This window comes from Gossypium raimondii, chromosome 6 (assembly GCF_025698545.1).
Source record: "Gossypium raimondii isolate GPD5lz chromosome 6, ASM2569854v1, whole genome shotgun sequence".
NCBI classification, from domain to species: Eukaryota; Viridiplantae; Streptophyta; class Magnoliopsida; order Malvales; family Malvaceae; genus Gossypium; species Gossypium raimondii.
This window is the reverse complement of record NC_068570.1, coordinates 55,340,088-55,360,743: the sequence shown is the minus strand read 5'-3', so window position 1 is coordinate 55,360,743 and position 20,656 is coordinate 55,340,088. Positions and strand designations below refer to the sequence as shown.

At 31.5% G+C, this 20,656-nt stretch overlaps 2 protein-coding genes and 1 long non-coding RNA gene across 3 annotated transcripts; 2 read left to right on the top strand and 1 right to left on the bottom strand.

Annotated features, from left to right (window-relative positions):
• Window positions 1-508: 508 nt before the first annotated feature.
• On the bottom strand, window positions 509-950 carry LOC105773709 (ubiquitin-like protein 5). The gene has a single exon (XM_012595793.2). The coding sequence runs from the start codon at window positions 860-862 to the stop codon at window positions 641-643; it is 222 nt and encodes a 73-aa protein (XP_012451247.1). The 5' UTR covers window positions 863-950; the 3' UTR covers window positions 509-640.
• A 1,393-nt stretch (window positions 951-2,343) lies between these two features.
• Window positions 2,344-6,256, top strand: LOC105773705 (WPP domain-associated protein). The gene is made up of 4 exons (XM_052632092.1): window positions 2,344-4,979; window positions 5,542-5,668; window positions 6,000-6,101; window positions 6,182-6,256. The coding sequence occupies exons 1-4, from the start codon at window positions 2,344-2,346 to the stop codon at window positions 6,254-6,256; spliced, it is 2,940 nt and encodes a 979-aa protein (XP_052488052.1).
• A 4,732-nt stretch (window positions 6,257-10,988) lies between these two features.
• LOC128041812 (uncharacterized) lies at window positions 10,989-12,266 on the top strand. The gene is made up of 2 exons (XR_008196667.1): window positions 10,989-11,645; window positions 11,956-12,266. It is a non-coding gene; the product is annotated as an uncharacterized LOC128041812 (long non-coding RNA).
• Window positions 12,267-20,656: the final 8,390 nt, after the last annotated feature.

The window sequence follows — 20,656 nt, the reverse complement described above, 5'->3', positions numbered from 1 at the left end:
ATAATATAATTGAATAAAAGTAATATATGTTAAAAGTAACCATTCCATACAGTTTCTTCTTGAATTTTTTCCCAGTGATGAAATAACTGAGAATACATGAACAAGCACCAAATTCTAAACATTAAAGAATAAAATTCCGTTCTTCATATCATATTCTAAGATACTCTTTCATATGAATGGAATTGATGCAAATTTCTTTTTGAATTTCAGATTTTCTTTATGAAAGTTTTACTACTACAAATACAGTAACACTCACAACTAGAAACACAAATATACAAGGTAAATTCAAACTAATACAAAACATAATGGATGATGAAATTCAAACCCAAGTACTCAAATACCCAAGGCTTCCACCTTAGCCAACAATACCGATTTCAATTTTCCCCCTCAAACATTGTGCCCAATTTTCCATAATCCATAACCAAAGGGGTGTGTATTATATACACATACATATATATTAAAACATAAGAATTCATGAATTTAACACTATTAAAAAGAGCCAAACCAATCCAAGAACTTATTTTCCTCCATTAATATTAAAAAAGAAGAAGTAAATACCATCATCCACGATTATATTACATTCATACATAAAATTTAAAGCTTGTTCAAACAAAGACCACGCAGCTTACATAAAAAAAATTTAATTGTAGTAAAGCTCGAGGCCCATACCGTCGTGGATCTCGTAATCTTTGAGAGTAATATGATCCTTGTAAACCGTATACCACTTCTGGATACGGATCTTGTCGGCCCGAGTTCCGGTTTGGGCCGCGACTAGCTTCTTAAGGTCTCCGATCGTGTCGTCGTCGTTGCACTTCACGCGCACCTTCTTCCCTAGCCGGTCGTTCAATACCACCTCGATCATCTTCGATTTTTTTTTCTTTTAATATTTCAGAGAAAAACCCTAATTAACGAATTCGCTCACCTCGGAAAAAGTGAGACAATCGAAACGCGGGAGGGATTTTATTTGGGAATCCGGTTAAAAGCGATATTACCCTGGAAAGCATAAACGACGTCGTATGATCTTTTTACTAATTTATCTCTTTTTTTAAAGGGTAAAACACCTAGTTGGTCATCCAACGTTTAGAGAGCTTTCATTTTGGCCACCTAAAATGAAATCCTTGCAATTTGGTCACCCAACTTTTAGGGCGATTTCATTTTAGTCACTCAAGCATTAAATCTCTAACAAAAGTTAACTATACATGCCATATCATGTTTATACTTTCGTTTTAGTCACCCAACTTTTAGGTCACTTTCATTTTGGTCATCCAAAAAATATCTTTTTTAAGTATTGATTGGAGTAAAAAAAAATCAAGTATTAAAGTGAAAAAGCGGTAGAAACTAAAATAATACACAAAAATTTTCAATTTTTACTTGTTTATTCCATTGTTAAGAATTCTAATTTTTTTTAATATTGACATTTTAAATTTTATTATTATAATATTTTTAAAATTTTTTATTATATATTTTTAAATATTTATGTATTTTATATATTTCTTTAACTTTTTAGAATTAGGATCAAATTGAGACGATTTGTAAATTTTGAGGTTAAATTTTAAAATTATGACTAAATTGAGATAATATATAAAAGTTGATGGCTAAATTTGTTATTATACCGATTTTTTAACTACTACGTCAGTTCATTGTTTATGATTTTAACGGAGTAACCAAAATGATTGAATTATGTAATGTGGGTGCTTAAATAGTAAAATTTTTATTTTAAGTACCTAAAATGAAATTTTTATAGTTGGGTGACTATATGTATAGTTTACCTTAATAAAAAACAACCATACCAATCTAAAGCTCATAAAATTTTTATAAAATTCTAAAATTTTACCAATCTAAAGCTCATAAATTTTTTATAAAATTCTAAAATTTTCTTTAAAATTCCAAACAAACAATTTTTAATTTTATTAAAAAATTCCTTGTAATTTTTAAATAAATTATAATTTTGGGATTTTTAATGATTTTTTAGTGAATTATAATAACATAGTAAAGCTCGAACCAGAAACACAACTATTACGACATGAATCCAAGCTACACCGGCACATGAGGTTTAATTTTAAGTAATTTTATTATTATATTAGATGATAAAATTGATGAATCAAAATCTTATATAATCCCTTCCTATGGAAAAGGATTATCTGAATAACTAAAATTTAGAACTAACATTTAAATATTTTTTAATAATTGAAGTATAAAAATGAAATATAATTCCTTTCAAAAAAAATCTTTTGCATGTATCTAACAAATCCCGTGATTAACTTCTTATTCTACTGAGTTCTGTTAGATTTTCCCGAGAATAAACGAATACTTGAATTTTCCAGGAAAATTTTGTATACTCAAATGGAGCATATTTTGAATCTGATCGAAGTGGATAGTGCAAATAGTAGTATCAAAGTTTCCATAACCGAGTCAACAATGATGCAGCTTCTTCACAAATCAATGGACAAAGCATACCGGAAAGTTAAATCAAAAACCGGTGTCATCGAACGTTTGAATGAGATATCGAAATTCTACCAACTCGCGGTGATTCAATTAGAAGGTTGTTTGAAATTCGTTCAACAGGAAAGAGGTAACTACGATCTAGAAACTAGCCAGGAATTACTGCTTGACGACTTGACAGAGATCAAGGATCGGCTTCAAGGTCGACTTAAGGAAGTCGAATCGGCAATTTCTGATAAGGATAAAGAGTTATCGGAGAGATTAGGGAGTGAATTGAAGCTTAAAAAGGCATTGGAGAGGAGTGAAAAGAAAAGGGATTCATTGTATGCTGATCTTGAAGAACATAGGAAAAATGAGGGCATTGATGAGTTGTTTCTAGGGAGTCAAGCAAGCATCGAAGCCGGGGATCGAGAAGGCGAATTTTGTGAGTTGAAGCATTCGGTTGATCAGCAGGTATGGAACATTCAACAACAGCTCGAGCCGAATTATCAGATTCAAGATGAAGAAAGAAATCAGGGGATCGACAATAAGAAAATCGAGCAGATGGGGTCGGATATCGGGATTTTGAAGGGGACTTTAGATCTTGCCTTTTGTAAGATGCAGAATGCAATTTTTTTATCCGAACTCGGGCCGATTGAGCATCAATGGATGTGGAACATTGAGAGATCTATATCTGCAGTTGTGATTAAAGATCTGTTGAAAGGTTTCCGAGAGAATTTTGAAGACGAAGTGAAGAAACAAGAGTTGCAGGCCTCGTTAGGCTTGCGAAAACATTTATCCGAGGTGATTCAAGAGATTAATGTCCTTATCCACGAGCTTCAGTTTGTTAGTAATCCGGATGAGGCTCAAGTCAAGAAACCTAAGGAAATTCTGAAAGGAAGACGTTTTTCAGAGGGTCAAGATCTCGGGAAATTGGGTATAATCAAGCAACACGGAGAAGAGGATTCGGGAAATGATCATGGAAGCTATGTTGTAAAGATGATAAAGAATCATGAGTCTATAATCCGGGGAAAGAGTGAGGAGCTCAATTTGTTGACACGGGAACTTCTTGGAGAAAAATCAAGTCCACCAACATGGAAAGAAAAGGATTCCGTCAATCCGAAACAACGGATTCAAGAACTTATGGTGAGATTGGAGAGTTTAATCAACTCGAGTCCTGAAATAGATGATGTTTTTTATGACAATAAGTATGATTGTGAACTGCAAAAGCCTCTCAAGACAAGGCCGTTTATGGATGACCGAACCAATATCAAGAAATGCGGTGCTCACAGTATGGAAGAAATATGGGAACAAGTGAACAAAAGCTCAGTTCCTGAAACAAGAAATGAAGCTCCATGGAGCGAAATAAAGCTTGTGAAACAAGAAATGGAGGATTCAAATCTTCAAACCAGGCTAATGGAAGACATTCAATTAACTCTTTTCAAAAGTTTGGTGGATGAATTTCATGTTGAGATGCTTAATCATCACATGCATTGCCTAATCAAAGAAGGTATGTACGAAAACTTCATCGAGGAAATGAAAATCGAGTGGAACAAGGAAATAGAAAGTGTGAAATACGATACCTTGTTCCCCAAGGCAACGTCGCCTGAAAGTCACCAAGCAAATAGCGGATTAGATCATTCGGAGGGTACTGTGCCGTTACTCTATTCCGAAAACATGAACCTAGAGGAATTAATTCACCCTGATCACTTCTTTAGAGAACTTTGGCACGACATTTACACGTTCCTCCTACGGGAAATACATGGAGAATGGAATGAAAATTTAGAAACTTTCGAGTCTGTAAGTTGTTTAAGTGAGGAAATTTGCTTGCTTGTGTTTGGTGAGATCTTTAGAGACATTATAAACACTTCCAGTTCCTCATTAATCAAACTACGAGAGATCAAAGCCAATGATAACTTCTTCGAAACCGTGGCAATGTCGATCAAGGACAACGTTCTGAAGGTTTTCCTAGCTGATATAATCAAGGAATTGCATATGAAAATATATGCATTTAGCTTTGAGAGCTTTATAAGGGAAGATGTTTTTCAATTGGTCATTGTTGAGGCAGTGAAACAAGGTTGCATTGTAAAGGAAACCGAGGACCGGACAAATCGAGACCAGAATCCAAACAACTCGATCTCTACCAACAATTTGAGACATACATTAGATAAACTAGTCAAGTTTTTCGAAGACGAAGAATCTGTAATCCTAACCGCCTGTTCCGAAACAAAGCAACAGATTATCCGCCTTCAACACGTCATCTCCAGATTCAATTTAGACCAACACGAGCATTGTCCCGGGTTTTTAACCTATGATGGAAACAGTACTAATTCAGCAGATATCGAGCTTGAGAAAGCTTTACTACAATTGGATTATGGCAAGGCATCATTGAATGAGTTAGGGTCCCAGTTAGGCATAACAATAAATAATTTAGATCCAATTGTTACCACCAGAAATTGCAGGAGTCCCTCCATTGATGAATATCTTGAAACCTCCTTCCAGGATATAGCCCAAATGTTGAAGAGTTTCGAGTTCGAATCATGTATGGAATTAGGAAGGTATTCTTTGAGGTACTTAAATTTGTCTATGAACTGCAATTATTTGCTGTGTCCTATCTTTTAGACCAAAAATCTTCCTGATCTTTGATTATTATCACTTGAGTATAGAGTATAATTAATTGATCACTGCATACTGAGATAGTATGTTGTTTGGAGTCCGATAAGTATCAGATACGGATATATATCTTTTACGATATGTTTAATTTTTATTTTATTTTATGTATTTGGAAGGTCCTTTGAGGATCATATCATATGAAAATGCATCTGATTAGATACAGTATAAATACTTTCTGAAAAATGAAGAGTTTGAGATCATTATCTTTCATGATTTTGTTTATTGATATAATTTTAGTACGAGGCTAATATAATAATTTTTAAGTTTTTCCATATACAGATTTAGGTCAAAATAGATTAGAATTAATATACTATGTTATCCGAATTTAAGTCGGAGTTTACATAATTTTAGAAAAAAGAAAAATTAAACATACACGAATTAAACTCATACATATATTAAAATGTCACATTCAAATCCCAATAACATGGATGTGTTCGGATTTTGCAGGATAGAAGAAATGGAGGGTGAGGTAAATTTAGTGGCTGAGCTCATTGCCTCACTCATCCAAAAGGAATCACTTTACAGGAAAGCTTTCATTAGGAGATGTGAGAATCTACAAATGGCTGAAGCTGAGGTGCTTTTAACTTCTTCTTCTTCTTCCTTATTTTCTGTTCAAGAATCGAGTTATTTTTTAGAATTCGAGTGCCCGTGTTATATTTCAAAGGGTTTGAACAAAATACTAAACCGAAAATTGATGGAACCTAATTTGGTCCAGTTTATGGATACCTTACCTTAGAACAATTTGTTCATAACTATCTTGATTCGTTTCAAATTTCAATCATTGATTAAGAAACTAGACCGAAAGTTAAATCGATGAAATCTACTTCGATTGAAAACGCACATTAATACCCTAAAACCTTTTCTAATAAGGATTTTTATTTATTTATTTGATGTTTGAGAAATAGGTGGACCTTCTTGGAGATCAAGTGGAGCAACTTACAGAACTACTTAAGAAGATATATGCAAAACTACATCAACATTCTCCAGTTTTGCACCACTATTTTGAGGTTAATTTTTTATTATTTAATTTCATTTTTCAATTTTTTTTTACTTTTTTGTTTTATCTTTTTACTTTATTTTTCAACAGGTTTCAGAAATGTTAAAGCTAATAGAGAGAAATAGGAGGAAGATGATAATAAGGCCATTACAAACTGTAAAATAAAATGTATGTATTTGGAAGGTTATTGATATTTTATTATTTTCAAAATAAAAATTAAATTGAAATTGAAATGTACTCATTTCTTGATCACATCATCACTAAATTATTAGTAAATTTATATTTTGGTCACTTAACTTCAAAAAGTTATAAAATAGTCACCGAACTATTCAAAAGTTTTTAAATCATTGGACTGTTAAAATTGTTGTTGTATAGCATTTTTTGTTCACACCGCTTACACCAATACCAATCGAAAGCTTTCATTACCTTCTCTTCTATAGTTTAGCCTTTTTTTATGAAACAATTTTGAATGTCACGGATCTGTGAACTAAAAACCAAACAATTTTCTTATCCATTCTCTGACATTGATCATCAAATCGACTTAAATCTAAGGTATGTTCTTCTACTCGTCAATGGGTACTGATCCACAAAACTAATTGTTAAATCGTTGCTTGGAGCTCACTAGTTAGACTTTCTTTAGAAAAAAAAAAACTTTAATAGTCTAGTGACTTAAATAAAAAATTTCGATAATTAAGTGATCCCATTTTGTAATTTTTTGAGGTTGAGTAGCCAAACCTTAATAATCCTATCAAATTTATATTTATATTTATATTTACATTAATACTATTTTTAAGATTTTGGTTAAATTAGTGTCACCGGTCAATCGGGTACTAACTCATTTATAATTTGACCAAAAACCTTTTAACCCAATTTAACCCAAAAATCTCTTCGTCATAGATATTCAAAATTGTTTAACTCAATTTAAATCCTTGGTTTAGATCATCTTTTCGTAAGATAAATTCGACGAACTAATATAAAAAAACATTATAGATGTACTTTTTTTATCATATAAATCTATTAATTATCAAGATAAGAGGGACCCGTACAGGGATTTAAATTGCGGTCGCGGCCGTGTTTTCGGTCGCGTTGCGTTTATCGCGGTTGCGGACATAACGGATGCTATTGCGGTCATTGCGGGTATCGCGGTCGTGAATTTTAAAAAAAATTCACACAACTTATTATAAAATATAATAGCGGTTTTGCAGGTGGCGATTCCGACGAGATCTACCGCTATATAACGGCCGCTATTTTGGTAACGGACCGCTATTTAAATCCCTGGACCTGTATGCTTATGGATCGATTTCGTGTTGTGTTTGAGGCATATGAGGTGACGTTGATGCCATTTCCAAAGCTCTAAATTCTTGAACCGTCACGTCCGCGACTTCCCTCCTTTCCGATTGCAGTCCACCACGACTAACATCAGGAACATCGATATCACGGTGACTCGAAGAGTTGGTGAACATATCTACCGGATCCCATCGGTCGTTCTCAAAGTTCGAATGCGTTAGAGACGTATGACCGCTTTCCTCACTTTTTCGAGGATAGCCATGTAGAGGATGGACAGGAGACATCCCATGGCTTGGAGTTGCGGGCTTGCTTGAAAATGGTGTTGTATTCTTCGAAAGCTTGTCGTGTTTAGTATTTTCCTTTGCTGTGTGATGCCAAGTTTTAAGCGAATCTGCGATTCTTTGATCGAAGATTGTTGATCTCATCTTTGTTCCCATCTGTACACAAAATTTTAAAAAAATATATAAATTAATATATATTTTTCCTTAAAATAAGTTTAAGGATCGGATTATTTATTTTGACTGATAAATTTTTTTTTATATTTTTCATATGCAATTAGAGGTACTCATGGGTTTGGTCAGGCGAGGTTCAGGTTCGGCCTAAGCATGATATTAATATACTTTATACTTGCCCAACCCTAGCTCGACCCGAAATATGGGCCTAAAAGCTCCCCATATTATTTTTTACATTTTTATATTATTTAATTTAATATTTTTATTTATTAAAATTTTTTATATAATTATTTTAACATTATTTTAATATTTACATTAGAGTAGTATTACATATTTAGTATAGGTTTATTTTTTAATGTGTTATACATAACATGACATAAAGTATTATAAACTTAAAAAAAGAGTTGGACTAGACTTGGGCTTAAGTTCAGACCTTGAATATTCAAGCCCGAGTCCGACCTATATTTTAAACAGATTTAATTTTTTTACCCAAATCTTCTCAAATTTCAAACGGATAACCCCACCCATAAATCTAACATTATATATATTTTAAAAATGCTTCAATAGAAAAATATTTTGTGATTTCCAATTAAAATAATGGGTTTTTTATTGTTTGCTATAATGGAGAGGAAATCATAGAAACAATCCAAAAAGACATGACTTTGTCACTGATGAGAGCGACTGTGGACTTAATCACCTCCTCTCCCTGACCTTTCCACCTTAGCCTTATAAGATGTTGATGATGAAAAGGTTAATTAAAATACATCCAAGTTTTTTTTTTCGTATATTTAAAATTTATTCTCTTAATTTTTATTTTTAAAATTTAAAATTTAAAATTAATTATTAATACCATTAAAACTTTTTATCAAATGTACGAAGAGTTTAAAGATTTGATGCATATTTTAACTTGATGAGATACGATGTTGGCGAGAAATAATAATAACAATAATGATGATAATGATTTAGATAAGGTTATGTTCACATCTTTTAAATTTTTGATGAAAAAATTATCGACTTTAATAAAATAAAATGAGATTTAGGCATCGACATATGTTTGGAGTAGTAGTTAATGTTTTGTAAATCACTTAAGTAACACAGGTTCAAAAACTCGTATTCAATATGTATATTTTAAAACGGAACTGTGTTGTTTTGACTTTTCATTTTCTAAGAGTATGCATATTCAACACTCGTATTAGATAAGTATCAAGATATAAGTATATGGATGTGACTCTTCAAGGACCTTTTAAAATAATTGAAAAGGAAAAATTGAGCATGTTTGAATATTATTTGTCTTTCTACTGCCTATTCAAGAATTAAATTATTCTTCTGAATATGAGTTCCCACTAAATATTTAAGAGAGTTGGAACAAAATATTAGATAAAGAATAGTTAAATTTAATTTGACTTGATTCATGAACATCTCTGTTTACAACAATTTGTCTTTGACCTGCTCGATTGATTTTAAATTTTAATCAAAGGTTAAAAAAATGGGGTTGAAAGATTAAATTGGTGAAATCCTTTAATTATAGGTTGAATTGATATTTGAGAGGATTGGACATTTTACTTTATTTAATTGCAATTTTCATTTTTTTACTTTTTGTTTTATCTTTTTACTTTATTTTTTCAACAGGTTTCAGAAATGTTGAAGCTAATAGAGAGAGAAATAGGAGGAAGATGATAATAAGGCCATTACAAACTGTAAAATAAAATGTATATATTTGGAAGGTTATTGATATTTTATTATTTTCAAAATAAAAAATTAAATTGAAATTGAAATATACTCATTTCTTTATCACATCATCACTAAATTATTAGTAAATTTATATTTTGGTCACTTAATTTCAAAAAGTTATAAAATAGTCTCCGAACTATTCAAAAGTTTTTAAATCATTGGACTGTTAAAATCGTTGTTGTATAGCATTTTTTGTTCACACCGCTTACACCAATCGAAAGCTTTCATTACCTTCTCTTCTATAGTTTAGCCTTTTTTTCATGAAACAAATTTGAATGTCACGGATCTGGGAACTAAAAACCAAACAATTTTCTTTTCCATTCTCTAACATTGATCATCAAATCGACTTAAATCTAAGGTATGTTCTTCTACTCGTCGATGGGTACTGATCCATAAAACTAATCGTTAAATCGTTGCTTGGAGCTCACTAGTTAGACTTTCTTTAGAAAAAAAAATTTAATAGTCTAGTGACTTAAATAAAAACTTTCGATAATTAAGTGACTATTTTTATAATTTTTTGAGGTTGAGTAGCCAAAATTACCTTAATAATCCTATCAAACTTATATTATATTTATATTTGCATCAATACTATTTTTAAGATTTTGGTTAAATTAGTGTTGTAGCGACCTAAAAATTTGGCGATGGGCGCTAATCGAAGTAATTATTGAAAACTTGAAAACCGAATCTCGATTTTATTTGAAAAAAGGAGTCGCCACCGATCTTTTTTTTTCTAGGTGTGATCGGATACCTAATAAATTCTCTTTTTAGAAGAAAAATTTATTTTTAAACTTTTCTAAAAAAGAGGTAATTTTAGGTCCACGTAAAAATCCAGAGAAAATTCGAGTTCGGGAGTCAGTTACGCGCGAGGAAGGTATTAACACCCTCGCGACACCCAAAATTGGTATCTTGTTAAACGTGCGTTGTCTTAATTTTCAAAAACACAAGTTCAATTTAATAGTTAATCGCGACCCGATAAAAATATGAAATTTTTTTAAAACACGAACATTTTTGAAACAACTTTTATTTTTGCGAACACGAGAATTTTTTTTTGAAAACACGATTTTTTTGAAACTTGAAAATTTGAGAAATACGAGAATTTTGAAGAAATGAAAATTTTTGAAATACGATTTTTTTCTTTAAAAAAATACCGTATTTAACACGAATCGGTGATATTCACCCCGATATGGCGATGAAACCATCGAATTAGTATTAAATCAAATCAATTTAAAAATTAATCGGGATTCTATTAAAACGCGAGAATTTTTATTTAAACACAAGGAATTTCGAACATTTTTTATTTTTAGAAGGGCGTCTCGTATTTAACACGATCCATCGATATTCACCCATCATAGCGATGAAATCAACGGCTCGATGTTAAATCGGTTCGTTGCCTTATGCATTAAAATATTTTTTTTATTTCATTTTTTACATGCAAATAAAACCATACTAATATTTCTAAAAAAAAACTATTTTTAAAAAAATGCTAATTAAATTTAAATGAAACCATATTTAAATAAATAAAACTAAATTAAAAAAGATTTAAGGAAATTACCAAAAAGCCCAAAGTTGTGGGCCCTTTTCTTTTTTCCTTTTTTTTTCTTCTCTTTCCTTTTTTTTTTGCTGGATGTTGGGCTGCCGGATTCGGGCCTGGGCGCTGGGCCGAAAGGGGCCTGCTCGGCCTGCTGCTGCTGAGCCTGGAGGCTTGCTGCTGCTGGGCCTACGTTGGGCCTGCGCAATGGGTCTGCTGGAGGCCTGCTTCTGTTGGGCTGCTGCTTTTTTTAAAACAAATCTGCTGCTTCTTTTTTTTTTGCTGGTTACTGTTTTGGGCCACTGGGAACGGGCCTGTTGCTGCTGCTGGGTACCGTGGGTCAGGTCGGGTCGGTCGGTTTGACCCGACTGTTAATTTATTTTTTTATTTTTTTTCTTTCCTTTTTTTTTCTCTTTTTTCTTTCTTTGTCTTCCTTCTTTTTTCTTTCTTTCTTTCTTCTTTCTTTTTTCTTCCTTCTCCGTTCAGCAGCAGCCCCTTTGTGTCGCCGGTGATGTCTCTCCGCCTGGTGCGTCGGCCGACGGTGGCGCGCACGGAGGTATGCTCTCCCCCCTTTTCCTTTTTCTTTTTCTTCTCTGCTCTTTCTCTTTTTCTCTTTTGCTTGCTTTTTCTTTGTTTTTGTTTTTTGCGTTTAGGACTCGACGGTGAGATGACAATGGTGGTGGCGCGACGGACTTGGTGGCGGTGGAGGCAATCGGCCGGATTGAGAGCTTTTTTTTTTTTGGAATTTCTTTGCTTATTCTCTTTTGTTTTTTTTTTTGAAGTTTTTTTTTTAGAACCCCCCTCTCCTCCTCTTCAATTTTTATTTTTAATCTCATTTCATTTTGTCTCCTTCTTCTTGTTTTCAGGTGGCAATGGAGGAGGGAGGCCATGCATTGGGGTGGCAGGCGTGGCGAGCGGGGCACGCAAGAATGCTGGTGGGGGCAGTCTTGTCATGCCCAGAAGGACTAAATTGTAACGGGTGAAAAGTTTCTGGGGCAAAAATGAAATTTTAGCAAAATATAGGGCTATAATGTAATTTATGGAAAGTTAAGGGGTCAAAGTGTGATTTAAAAAAATTTCGGGGTTAAAATGTAATTTATAGAAAAGTTTGGGGTCAAAATATAATTTTTGAAAAGATCATGGGCTAAAATGTAATTTATATTTTTTGTTTTTTTGAGATTTTTTTACTACTATTTTTTAATATTTAAAACAGAAAATAAAAAAAATAAAAAAAGGGCTAAAACAAGTTCAAAATTAAATTCTAATGGGCCCAATCATTGGGCCCATACGAGATCAACCCGACCCAAAACCCTAATCGTGCAAAATTCAGTGATGACAAGTGTCACCAGTCAATCGAGTACTAACTCATTTATAATTTGACCAAAAACCTTCTAACTCAATTTAACCCAAAGATCTCTTCGTCATAGATATTCAGAATTGTTTAACCCAATTTAAATCCTTGGTTTCGATCATCTTTTAGTAAAGGATAAATTCAACGAACTAATATCAAAAAACACTATAGATATGATTTTTTATCATATAAATCTATTAATTATCAAGATAAAAGGGACCCTATGCTTATGGACCGATTTCGTGTTGTGTTCAAGGTATTTGAGGTGACATTGATGCCATTTCCAAAGCTCTAAATTCTTGAACCGTCACGTCCGCGACTTCCCTCCTTTCCGATTGCAGTCCACCACGACTAACATCAGGAACATCGATATCACGGTGACTCGAAGAGTTGGTGAACATATCTTCCGGATCCCATCGGTCGTTCTCAAAGTTCGAATGCGTCAGAGAGGTATGACCGCTTTCCTCACTTTTTCGAGGATAGCCATGTAGAAGATGGACAGGAGACATCCCATGTGTTGGAGTTGCGGGCTTGCTTGAAAATGGTGTTGTATTCTTTGAAAGCTTGCCGTGTTTAGTATTTTCCTTTGCTGTGTGATGCCAATTTTTAAGCGAATCTGCGATTCTTTGATCGAAGATTGTTGATCTCATCTTTGTTCCCACCTGTACACAAAATTTAAAAAAAATATATAAATTAATATATATTTTTCCTTAAAATAAGTTTAAGGATCGGATTATTTATTTTGACTGATAAATTAACTTGATTTAGTTGGATAAACATGCTTGGTCTAACCGACTCAACCACTTTAAATTTAAAACATTTATTTTTTAACTTTCTAAAAATAATAGACGTGTTTATGTGTTAGGTATAATAACTACTCATTTTATAAATTCTTATAATTAGATTTAAAGATTATTATTAAACAGTAATTAGGACTATCTCAAATTAAATTTATTAAAATTTCATCTAAAATTTGGAGAAATTATTTTATCACTTTCTCACCACTTCATCCATAGTCTTTTCCTAATTATTTAATGATATTTCAGCAATTCTTTCCATGTCATTCATACGTAATTTTTGTAATTTTTTTTGCTTTGAATCCTGAATCCCAAATCTTGAATCCTAAAACTCAAATCTTAAATCATGAACCCAAAAGGTTTAAAGTTCGAGTTGAAGTTTCGAGATTTACGATTTTGGGTTCGGGGTGCAAAGTAAAAAAAATACCAAAATTATATATCAATGACATGAAAAAATTACTGAAATGTTATTAAATAATTAAAAAAGAGTCATGGTTGATGTAATGGAAAGAGCCCGTAAAATCATTTCTCCAAAATTCAACCGGTCTAATTTCTTACCAGATTCACTAAAGCATAGAGTGGAAGAGTGACGTAGCTGCAGAGAACTTGTATAATGACCCTGAAAATTACAATATATATATTATCAGTATTTTGTTTTTCAAATCATTAATATTTATTTGATGATCTTAGCCAAAAAGATGATTTTTTATCCGTAATTTTTTATTAAAAAAAAATTCACCCCATAGAGATTCTGATGATGATGTCTTCAGTTTTCTCATGGTAGCAAGAATTTATGGTAAATTCATACTAAAAAGGATTGAGAAAGAAGGGAAAAGAATTGTTAGATAAGGTAATCGAACATTTTCTGGGGAAACAAACACAGGGTTTAGGTTTTGCTTACCGTGCTCCACGCGAAAAAGGCCAGTTGAAATGCATTCTACACAATGAAATCATATTTAGATAAATTCATATCTGCCCGCAAAAGTTAATTCATGTATTTATACCATATTCGGATTTAATTAAATTTATATTTATATTTATATTACATAAAATTTTAATATATACATAGATAAGAAAAAATTATTACCGTAAAAAGAATGATGTGAATGAGAGAAAGAAGGAAGCCAGGACGATCGAACCAGAAGTGTTCATCGCCTGGTTCAACCACTGGTGCACCCCACACCACACCTCCTTTTTCTTGAATCCTTAATCCCATTTTTGTTATGATGACTTGCAGCTTGGTTCCAACCATTAGAATTATCTGAATTAAGCAAATGTCATCTTAATTAATTTATTATGTAAAGAGCAAAAAGGATATCCATAAATATATGAATCCATAAAAGCAATTACATAATATATGAAAAATGTATTGTACTTACAATTAAGGGGATAAAAGGAAGCCAAAAATAAGATCTCCACCCTGTCCATAAAGGGCAAATTGTTTATTAACATTAACCACAATAGTAAAAGATGAAAATCCTACCCATTGAATTATAACTCGATTGTTAATGTAGAAGGACGTGAGTTTGACTGTACTGAAATGTATTATCCTCCTATTTATAAGTTGGGGAAGGACTATGAGTAATTCTAAATATTATATCAAAAAGAGCAGATATAATCAGAATCTATGATGAGATTATTAAAAAAAATGAAAATCCTTACCATGTGTATAGGCAAGCAAGAATAGGACCGCAATGAACCATATGTGTGGACTGCAGTTTCATACAACATTATATATATATATATATATATATATATGTAACCCAATGCATATTTATATTTGGTACTTGTACTCGAATTTAAATTAGAAAGTACACTAACCTGATTCCAACTACAACTTTAAAATCTTCTTCTAATGATTTCTCGATGTAATTCTGAAACTCGAATTGTGTTTCCTTTTCAGGATGGAAATGTGCCTAAATACGTAGCAGACAGGAACTCATAAATTTTGTGGTTTTCTTAGCTAAACAATTGTAATTAGAGGTTCTTGTTGGGCAGGTTGAGTCAGGATTAAGTACTTTATATTTGTCTAAATTCATTCATATTTGCAAAAGACTAACTAAGCCCATTTCAGGTTTGTCCATATTATATTTTTGGGTTTAATACTTTTGTCCAAACCCTCCCAAATTTTGAACGGGTCTTCATATCTAACAAATAACTCGACCCATTAACAAATCTAATTGTAATACGCAAATATTAACCTTTATTATCACCAAGGACATTTATATTTGATATTTTGGTTATGTAACAACAAAAAATTAATCCCAAATTGTAATCTAAAATCCAAAATCCTGAACTTTTAGCTTACCATGATAAATCCACGTCTTAATGTCAAGTAATCAACCTTTCTAACTGAACCAGAGAATTGTCTAAAGAAACACACCTGATAGCAAATAAAGAATAAAATTCCAACTCAAATATTAATTATTAAAAGATTCAAATATTTTAATTAAATAATTTAAAATTTAATTTTACTTACAATCCAAACAGATAAAGGGATCTACTCCAAAATTTCAAATGTCTACGTCCAAATGAAGTGTCCTTACAAATCTTAACCTCTCAGGATCTACATTATCATAAGCAAGAAAAAATACTCATTATTTATTAATAAAATTATTTTTTATTCAATTTTAATTTTAAAATAATAAAAAACACTTTTCTAAGTATATATATAAGTCTGGAGGCAGCGGCATTGGACCTCCAAAATGGTAAATTGATTATATAGTCCTTTCAAATTTTATGAAAGAACAAGTTAAATTATAAAAAAAAAAAAAAAAGGAAAATTTCATCATAAAATACCATTGTAATATTGATAGTTATCAGTCTTGGCTTCACTTTCCCAAGTCTTCCATGTCTTTATCTGCCGTCCAAAAAATTGATTTAAAAATCCATAGATAAGATAAAGATAATGTTAAGTAATTTTATATGAAATAGTTAAAAATAATACCTTATAACTTCCCAAAACATAGGTGGTAATGCAATAGAGAATATGAAAGATTGCCAACACAAAGCTGGTGGATTCCATATGAAGATACAAATGCTACTTCTCCCTGAAATTTCAATTTTTATTTTAGAATTAATTAAATTCGAATCTCACATTTATAATATAATTATTAAATTAGCCTTCAATGCTTACATGTTATGTTCATTTAACATTTTTTAGTTAAATTTTATCATTAATCTTTTCAAAAGAGTCAATTTGATTTTCTTTGATTAAAATGATGACTAAAACATTAATGTCTAACGATATTGGCCTGGTAATCTGCATGACAATCTACAAGGGTGAAGCCAGAAATTGTTTTGAGAAGGGGATCGAAATTTAGTTATATATTTTTGCGAAAGCAAAATAATATTACCATTTTAATACCCTATATTTTATAAATTTTAAAATATTAATCACAATTTTCTTTTGAGGGGTAAAGTGTATTTTTACTATATATTAATTTATTTAAAATTTTATAAATTATAAAGAGAATAAAATAAAATTTCCATTCTAGAGAATTCAAGGTCTCTACTAACCCCATGATTCTACCCTTAACAATCTGTGAGCTACGTGCAAACATAATATTATTTGTTTTATATGTTACGTAAATAAACAATTTTAAAATGATGGAAAAATTCATATAAAAAATCAAAACTCAAACAAAATTACAAAAGAATCATAAATAAAAAAGTATGAAACATACGCATATTGCCATATGGGTTGTCATATTTAAAATTTAAAATTTTAATTAATGTTTTCGTTAAAAAGCCTTTTTCTTTTAAGGACGATGATTAAATTGATTTTTTTTAAAATATTAAAAGCTAAATTTAGCTAAAATAATAAGAAATAAATTCAAAAAATTTAAATTTATGTTTTTTCAAATACATGAAACTATTTAAGTTAATTTATTTTTAATTTCTAAATATTATTATCTAAATCTAATTTTAATAATTTCAATGTCTAAAATTAATACGTTTTAATTTTTTTAAAAATGAAGAAATAAAAGGGCATGCCTTTTTGCGGCATTTGTCTGTTTCTTTAGACGGGGATTTAGCCTTAGAATGCTTATCACAAGGATGCCACGTGGCCGCTACTGTTTCTGATATGCAAATGTCAGCTATACTGTCTTTAAGTACTGTTAGTAGTGTAGCGACCTAAAAATTTGGGGCACAGGCGCTAATCGAAGTGATTATTTAAAATTTGAAAACTCTGAATTTCGATTTTATTTGAAAAATGAGTCACCACCGATTTTTTTTCTAGGTGTGATCGAACACCTAATAAATTCTCTTTTTAAGAGAAAATTTTATTTTAAAATTTTTCTAAAAAAAAGGTAATTTTAGGTCTGCGTGAAAATTCAGAGAAAATTAAAGTTCGGGAAACGGTTGGTTACGCGCGAGGAAGGTATTAGCACCTTCGCGACGCCCAAAATTGGTATCTCGTTAAACGCGCGTTGTCTTATTTTTCAAAAATACAAGTTCAATTTAATAGTTAATCGCGATCCGATCAAAATACGAGAAATTTTTTTAACACGAAGAATTTTGAAGCACAAATTTTATTTTATTTAAATTTTTTTTTGAAACACGAAAACTTTAGAAACACCAAATTCTTTTTTTAAAACACGATATTTTTTGAAACACGAGAATTTTTTTTCAAAACACAAAAATTGTAAAACACGAACATTTGTGAAACACGAGAATTTTTTGAAAACATGAAAATTTTTGAAACACGGAAATTTTTTTAGAAAACACGAATTTTTTTTTAAAATCACTGGAATTTTTGAAAACACGAAATCTTTGAAACACCGAAATTTTTGAAAACACGACGATTTTTGAAACACAAAATTTTTTTGAAAATACGAAGATTTTTTTTTGAAAACACGAACATTTGTGAAACACGGGAATTTTTTGAAAACATGAAAATTTTTGAAACACGGAAATTTTTTTAGAAAACACGAATTTTTTTTAAATTCACCGGAATTTTTGAAAACACGAAATCTTTGAAACACCGAAATTTTTGAAAACAGGAGGATTTTTGAAACACAATTTTTTTTTGAAAATACGAAGATTTTTTTTTTGAAAACACGGAAATTTTTAAAACACAGGAATTATTGAAACACCGGAATTTTTGAAAACACGAGGATTTTTGAAAACACGAAATTTTTTTTTAAAACGCAAAAATTTTTAAAACACGAGAATTTTTTTTTTTGAAAACATGAAAATTTTGGAAACACCGAAATCTTGAAAACACGAAGATTTTTGAAAACACGAAGGTTTTTGAAAACACGAAGATTTTTTGAAACACGATAATTTTTTAAAAACACGAAAAATTTTGAAAAATAATTTTTTTTGAAAACAGGAGAATTTTGAAAAACAAAATCTTTTTTTTATTTTTATTTTATTTTTTTAAAACACGAATGTTTTTTGAAACCACAGAAAGATTTTTTTTACACAAACTTTTCGATTTTTTATTAAGCACGTATCGTATTTAACACAAACCAGTGATATTCACTCAACATAGCAATAAAATCAACAAATTTGTGTCAAACCGATTCGTTGCCTTACTTTTTGGAAACGCGAATATTTTTTTTGAAACACGAGAAAAATTTTTGAAGACACGAAAAATTTTGCAAAATATAATTTTTTGAAAATATGTGACTTTTGAATATTTTCGATTTTAAAAGGCGTGTCGATTTTAACACGAACCAGTGATATTCATCCAACATAGCGATGAAATCAACGAGTTCATGTTAAATCGATTCGTTGCCTTATTTATTAAAAGTATTTAAAATAAATTAAAATTAAAATTAAAATTAAATTAAATTAAATTAAAAATATAAATGCCAAAATACAAAAATGTATAAAATACTAATAATATTAAAACGAAAAAAATACGAGCATTAAATTAAAATTAAAAAAACGAAATTACCGAAAAAATCTCGAAACACGAGCTTCGTCGAACGGGTTACACGAATTGAACCTCTTTTTTTCTTTTTTCCTCCTTTTTTTCTTTTTTTTTCTTTTTTCTTCTTTTTTCTTCTCTTTTTCTTCTTTTTTTCTCCTTTTTTCTTTTTTCTTTTCTTTTTTTCCTTCTTTTTTTCTTCGGCCTGCTTCAGATTGGGCCTGGGCCTGCTGCTGGTCTGCTGATGCTGGTGGGCTTGCTTTAGGCCTGCTGTTGGGCTGCTATTGGGCTTGCTAAAGATGGCCTGCTTTCTTTTTTTTTTTGCTTTCTTCTTTTCTTTTTTCTTTTTGGGCTGCTATTTGGGCCGCTAGGCTGCTACTGTGGCCTGCTAAGCTGCTGGTGCTGTCGGGTCGGGTCACGGGTCATACGGGTCGGGTTGGGTTGACCATACTATAATAATTTTTTTTCTTTTTTTCTTTTTTGTTTCTTTCTTCTTCTTCTTCCTTCTTCTTTTTTCTTCTTTCGGAAACCCTAGTAGTCGCATGTGGCATTGTCGCTCATCTGTCTTGTCATTGCCGTCGTCTTCACCGTCGAGCCGCCGTCAGAAGCTCTCCTCTTCTTCTCCTTTCTCCTCTCTTTCTCTCCTTTTTCCTCTTCTTTTTCTTTTTTTTGCAAGTTTTTTTATTTTTTCGTGGGTCGGGGGTTCTCATTTTGGGGTTTTTTAAACCCATTTATAGATGTTTTTTCTCTTCTTTTTGCAGGGATTAGGTGGCTAGGGGAGAGGGAGGCCATGCCTTAGGCCGGTGGCCGGAAATCACGGGGGTAGGTGTGCAAGTTGCTGCCAGAAGGACTAAACTGCAAACGCAGGAAAAGTTTTGGGGCTAAAACGTAATTTTGAGGAAGTTTAGGGGTCAAAATGTAATTTTAAGAAAGTTATAGGGTCAAAATGTAATTTAGAAAAGTTTAGGGGTTGAAATGTAATTTTGAAAAAAATTAGGGGTCAAAATGCAATTTTTTTAATTTTTTTTTTAAACATGAAATTATTCCCGGACAAAATTCAGTGATTACAGCTGCCCCTCTTTGCTCATCGCTGTGAAACAGGGATAGAGCAAAGACTTAAAAGCATTGAATTTTGTTCGACTATCCAAAATTTTTTTTTTAATTGAAATCGAGAATAACTCGACGTGTGGCCCGAGGCTCAACTCACCTTTAGCATTATGAGTTGATTTTTTTGGAAAACAGAAATTGAAAAGATACCTCGGCATGTGACCCGAGGCTCATCTCATCTCTTGCATTATGAGTTAGTTTTGAAAAACAGCAATTGAAAAATACCTCGACATGACTCAAGGCTCAACTCACCTTTCGCAATATGAGTTGATTTTTTTGAAAATACGAAATTTAAAAGAAATACCTCGGCATGTGACCCGAGGCTCAACTCACCTCTCGCATTATGAGTTGATTTTTTTTGAAAAACAGAAATTTAAACGAAATACCTCGGCATGTGTCCGAGGCTCAACTCACCTCTCGCAATATGAGTT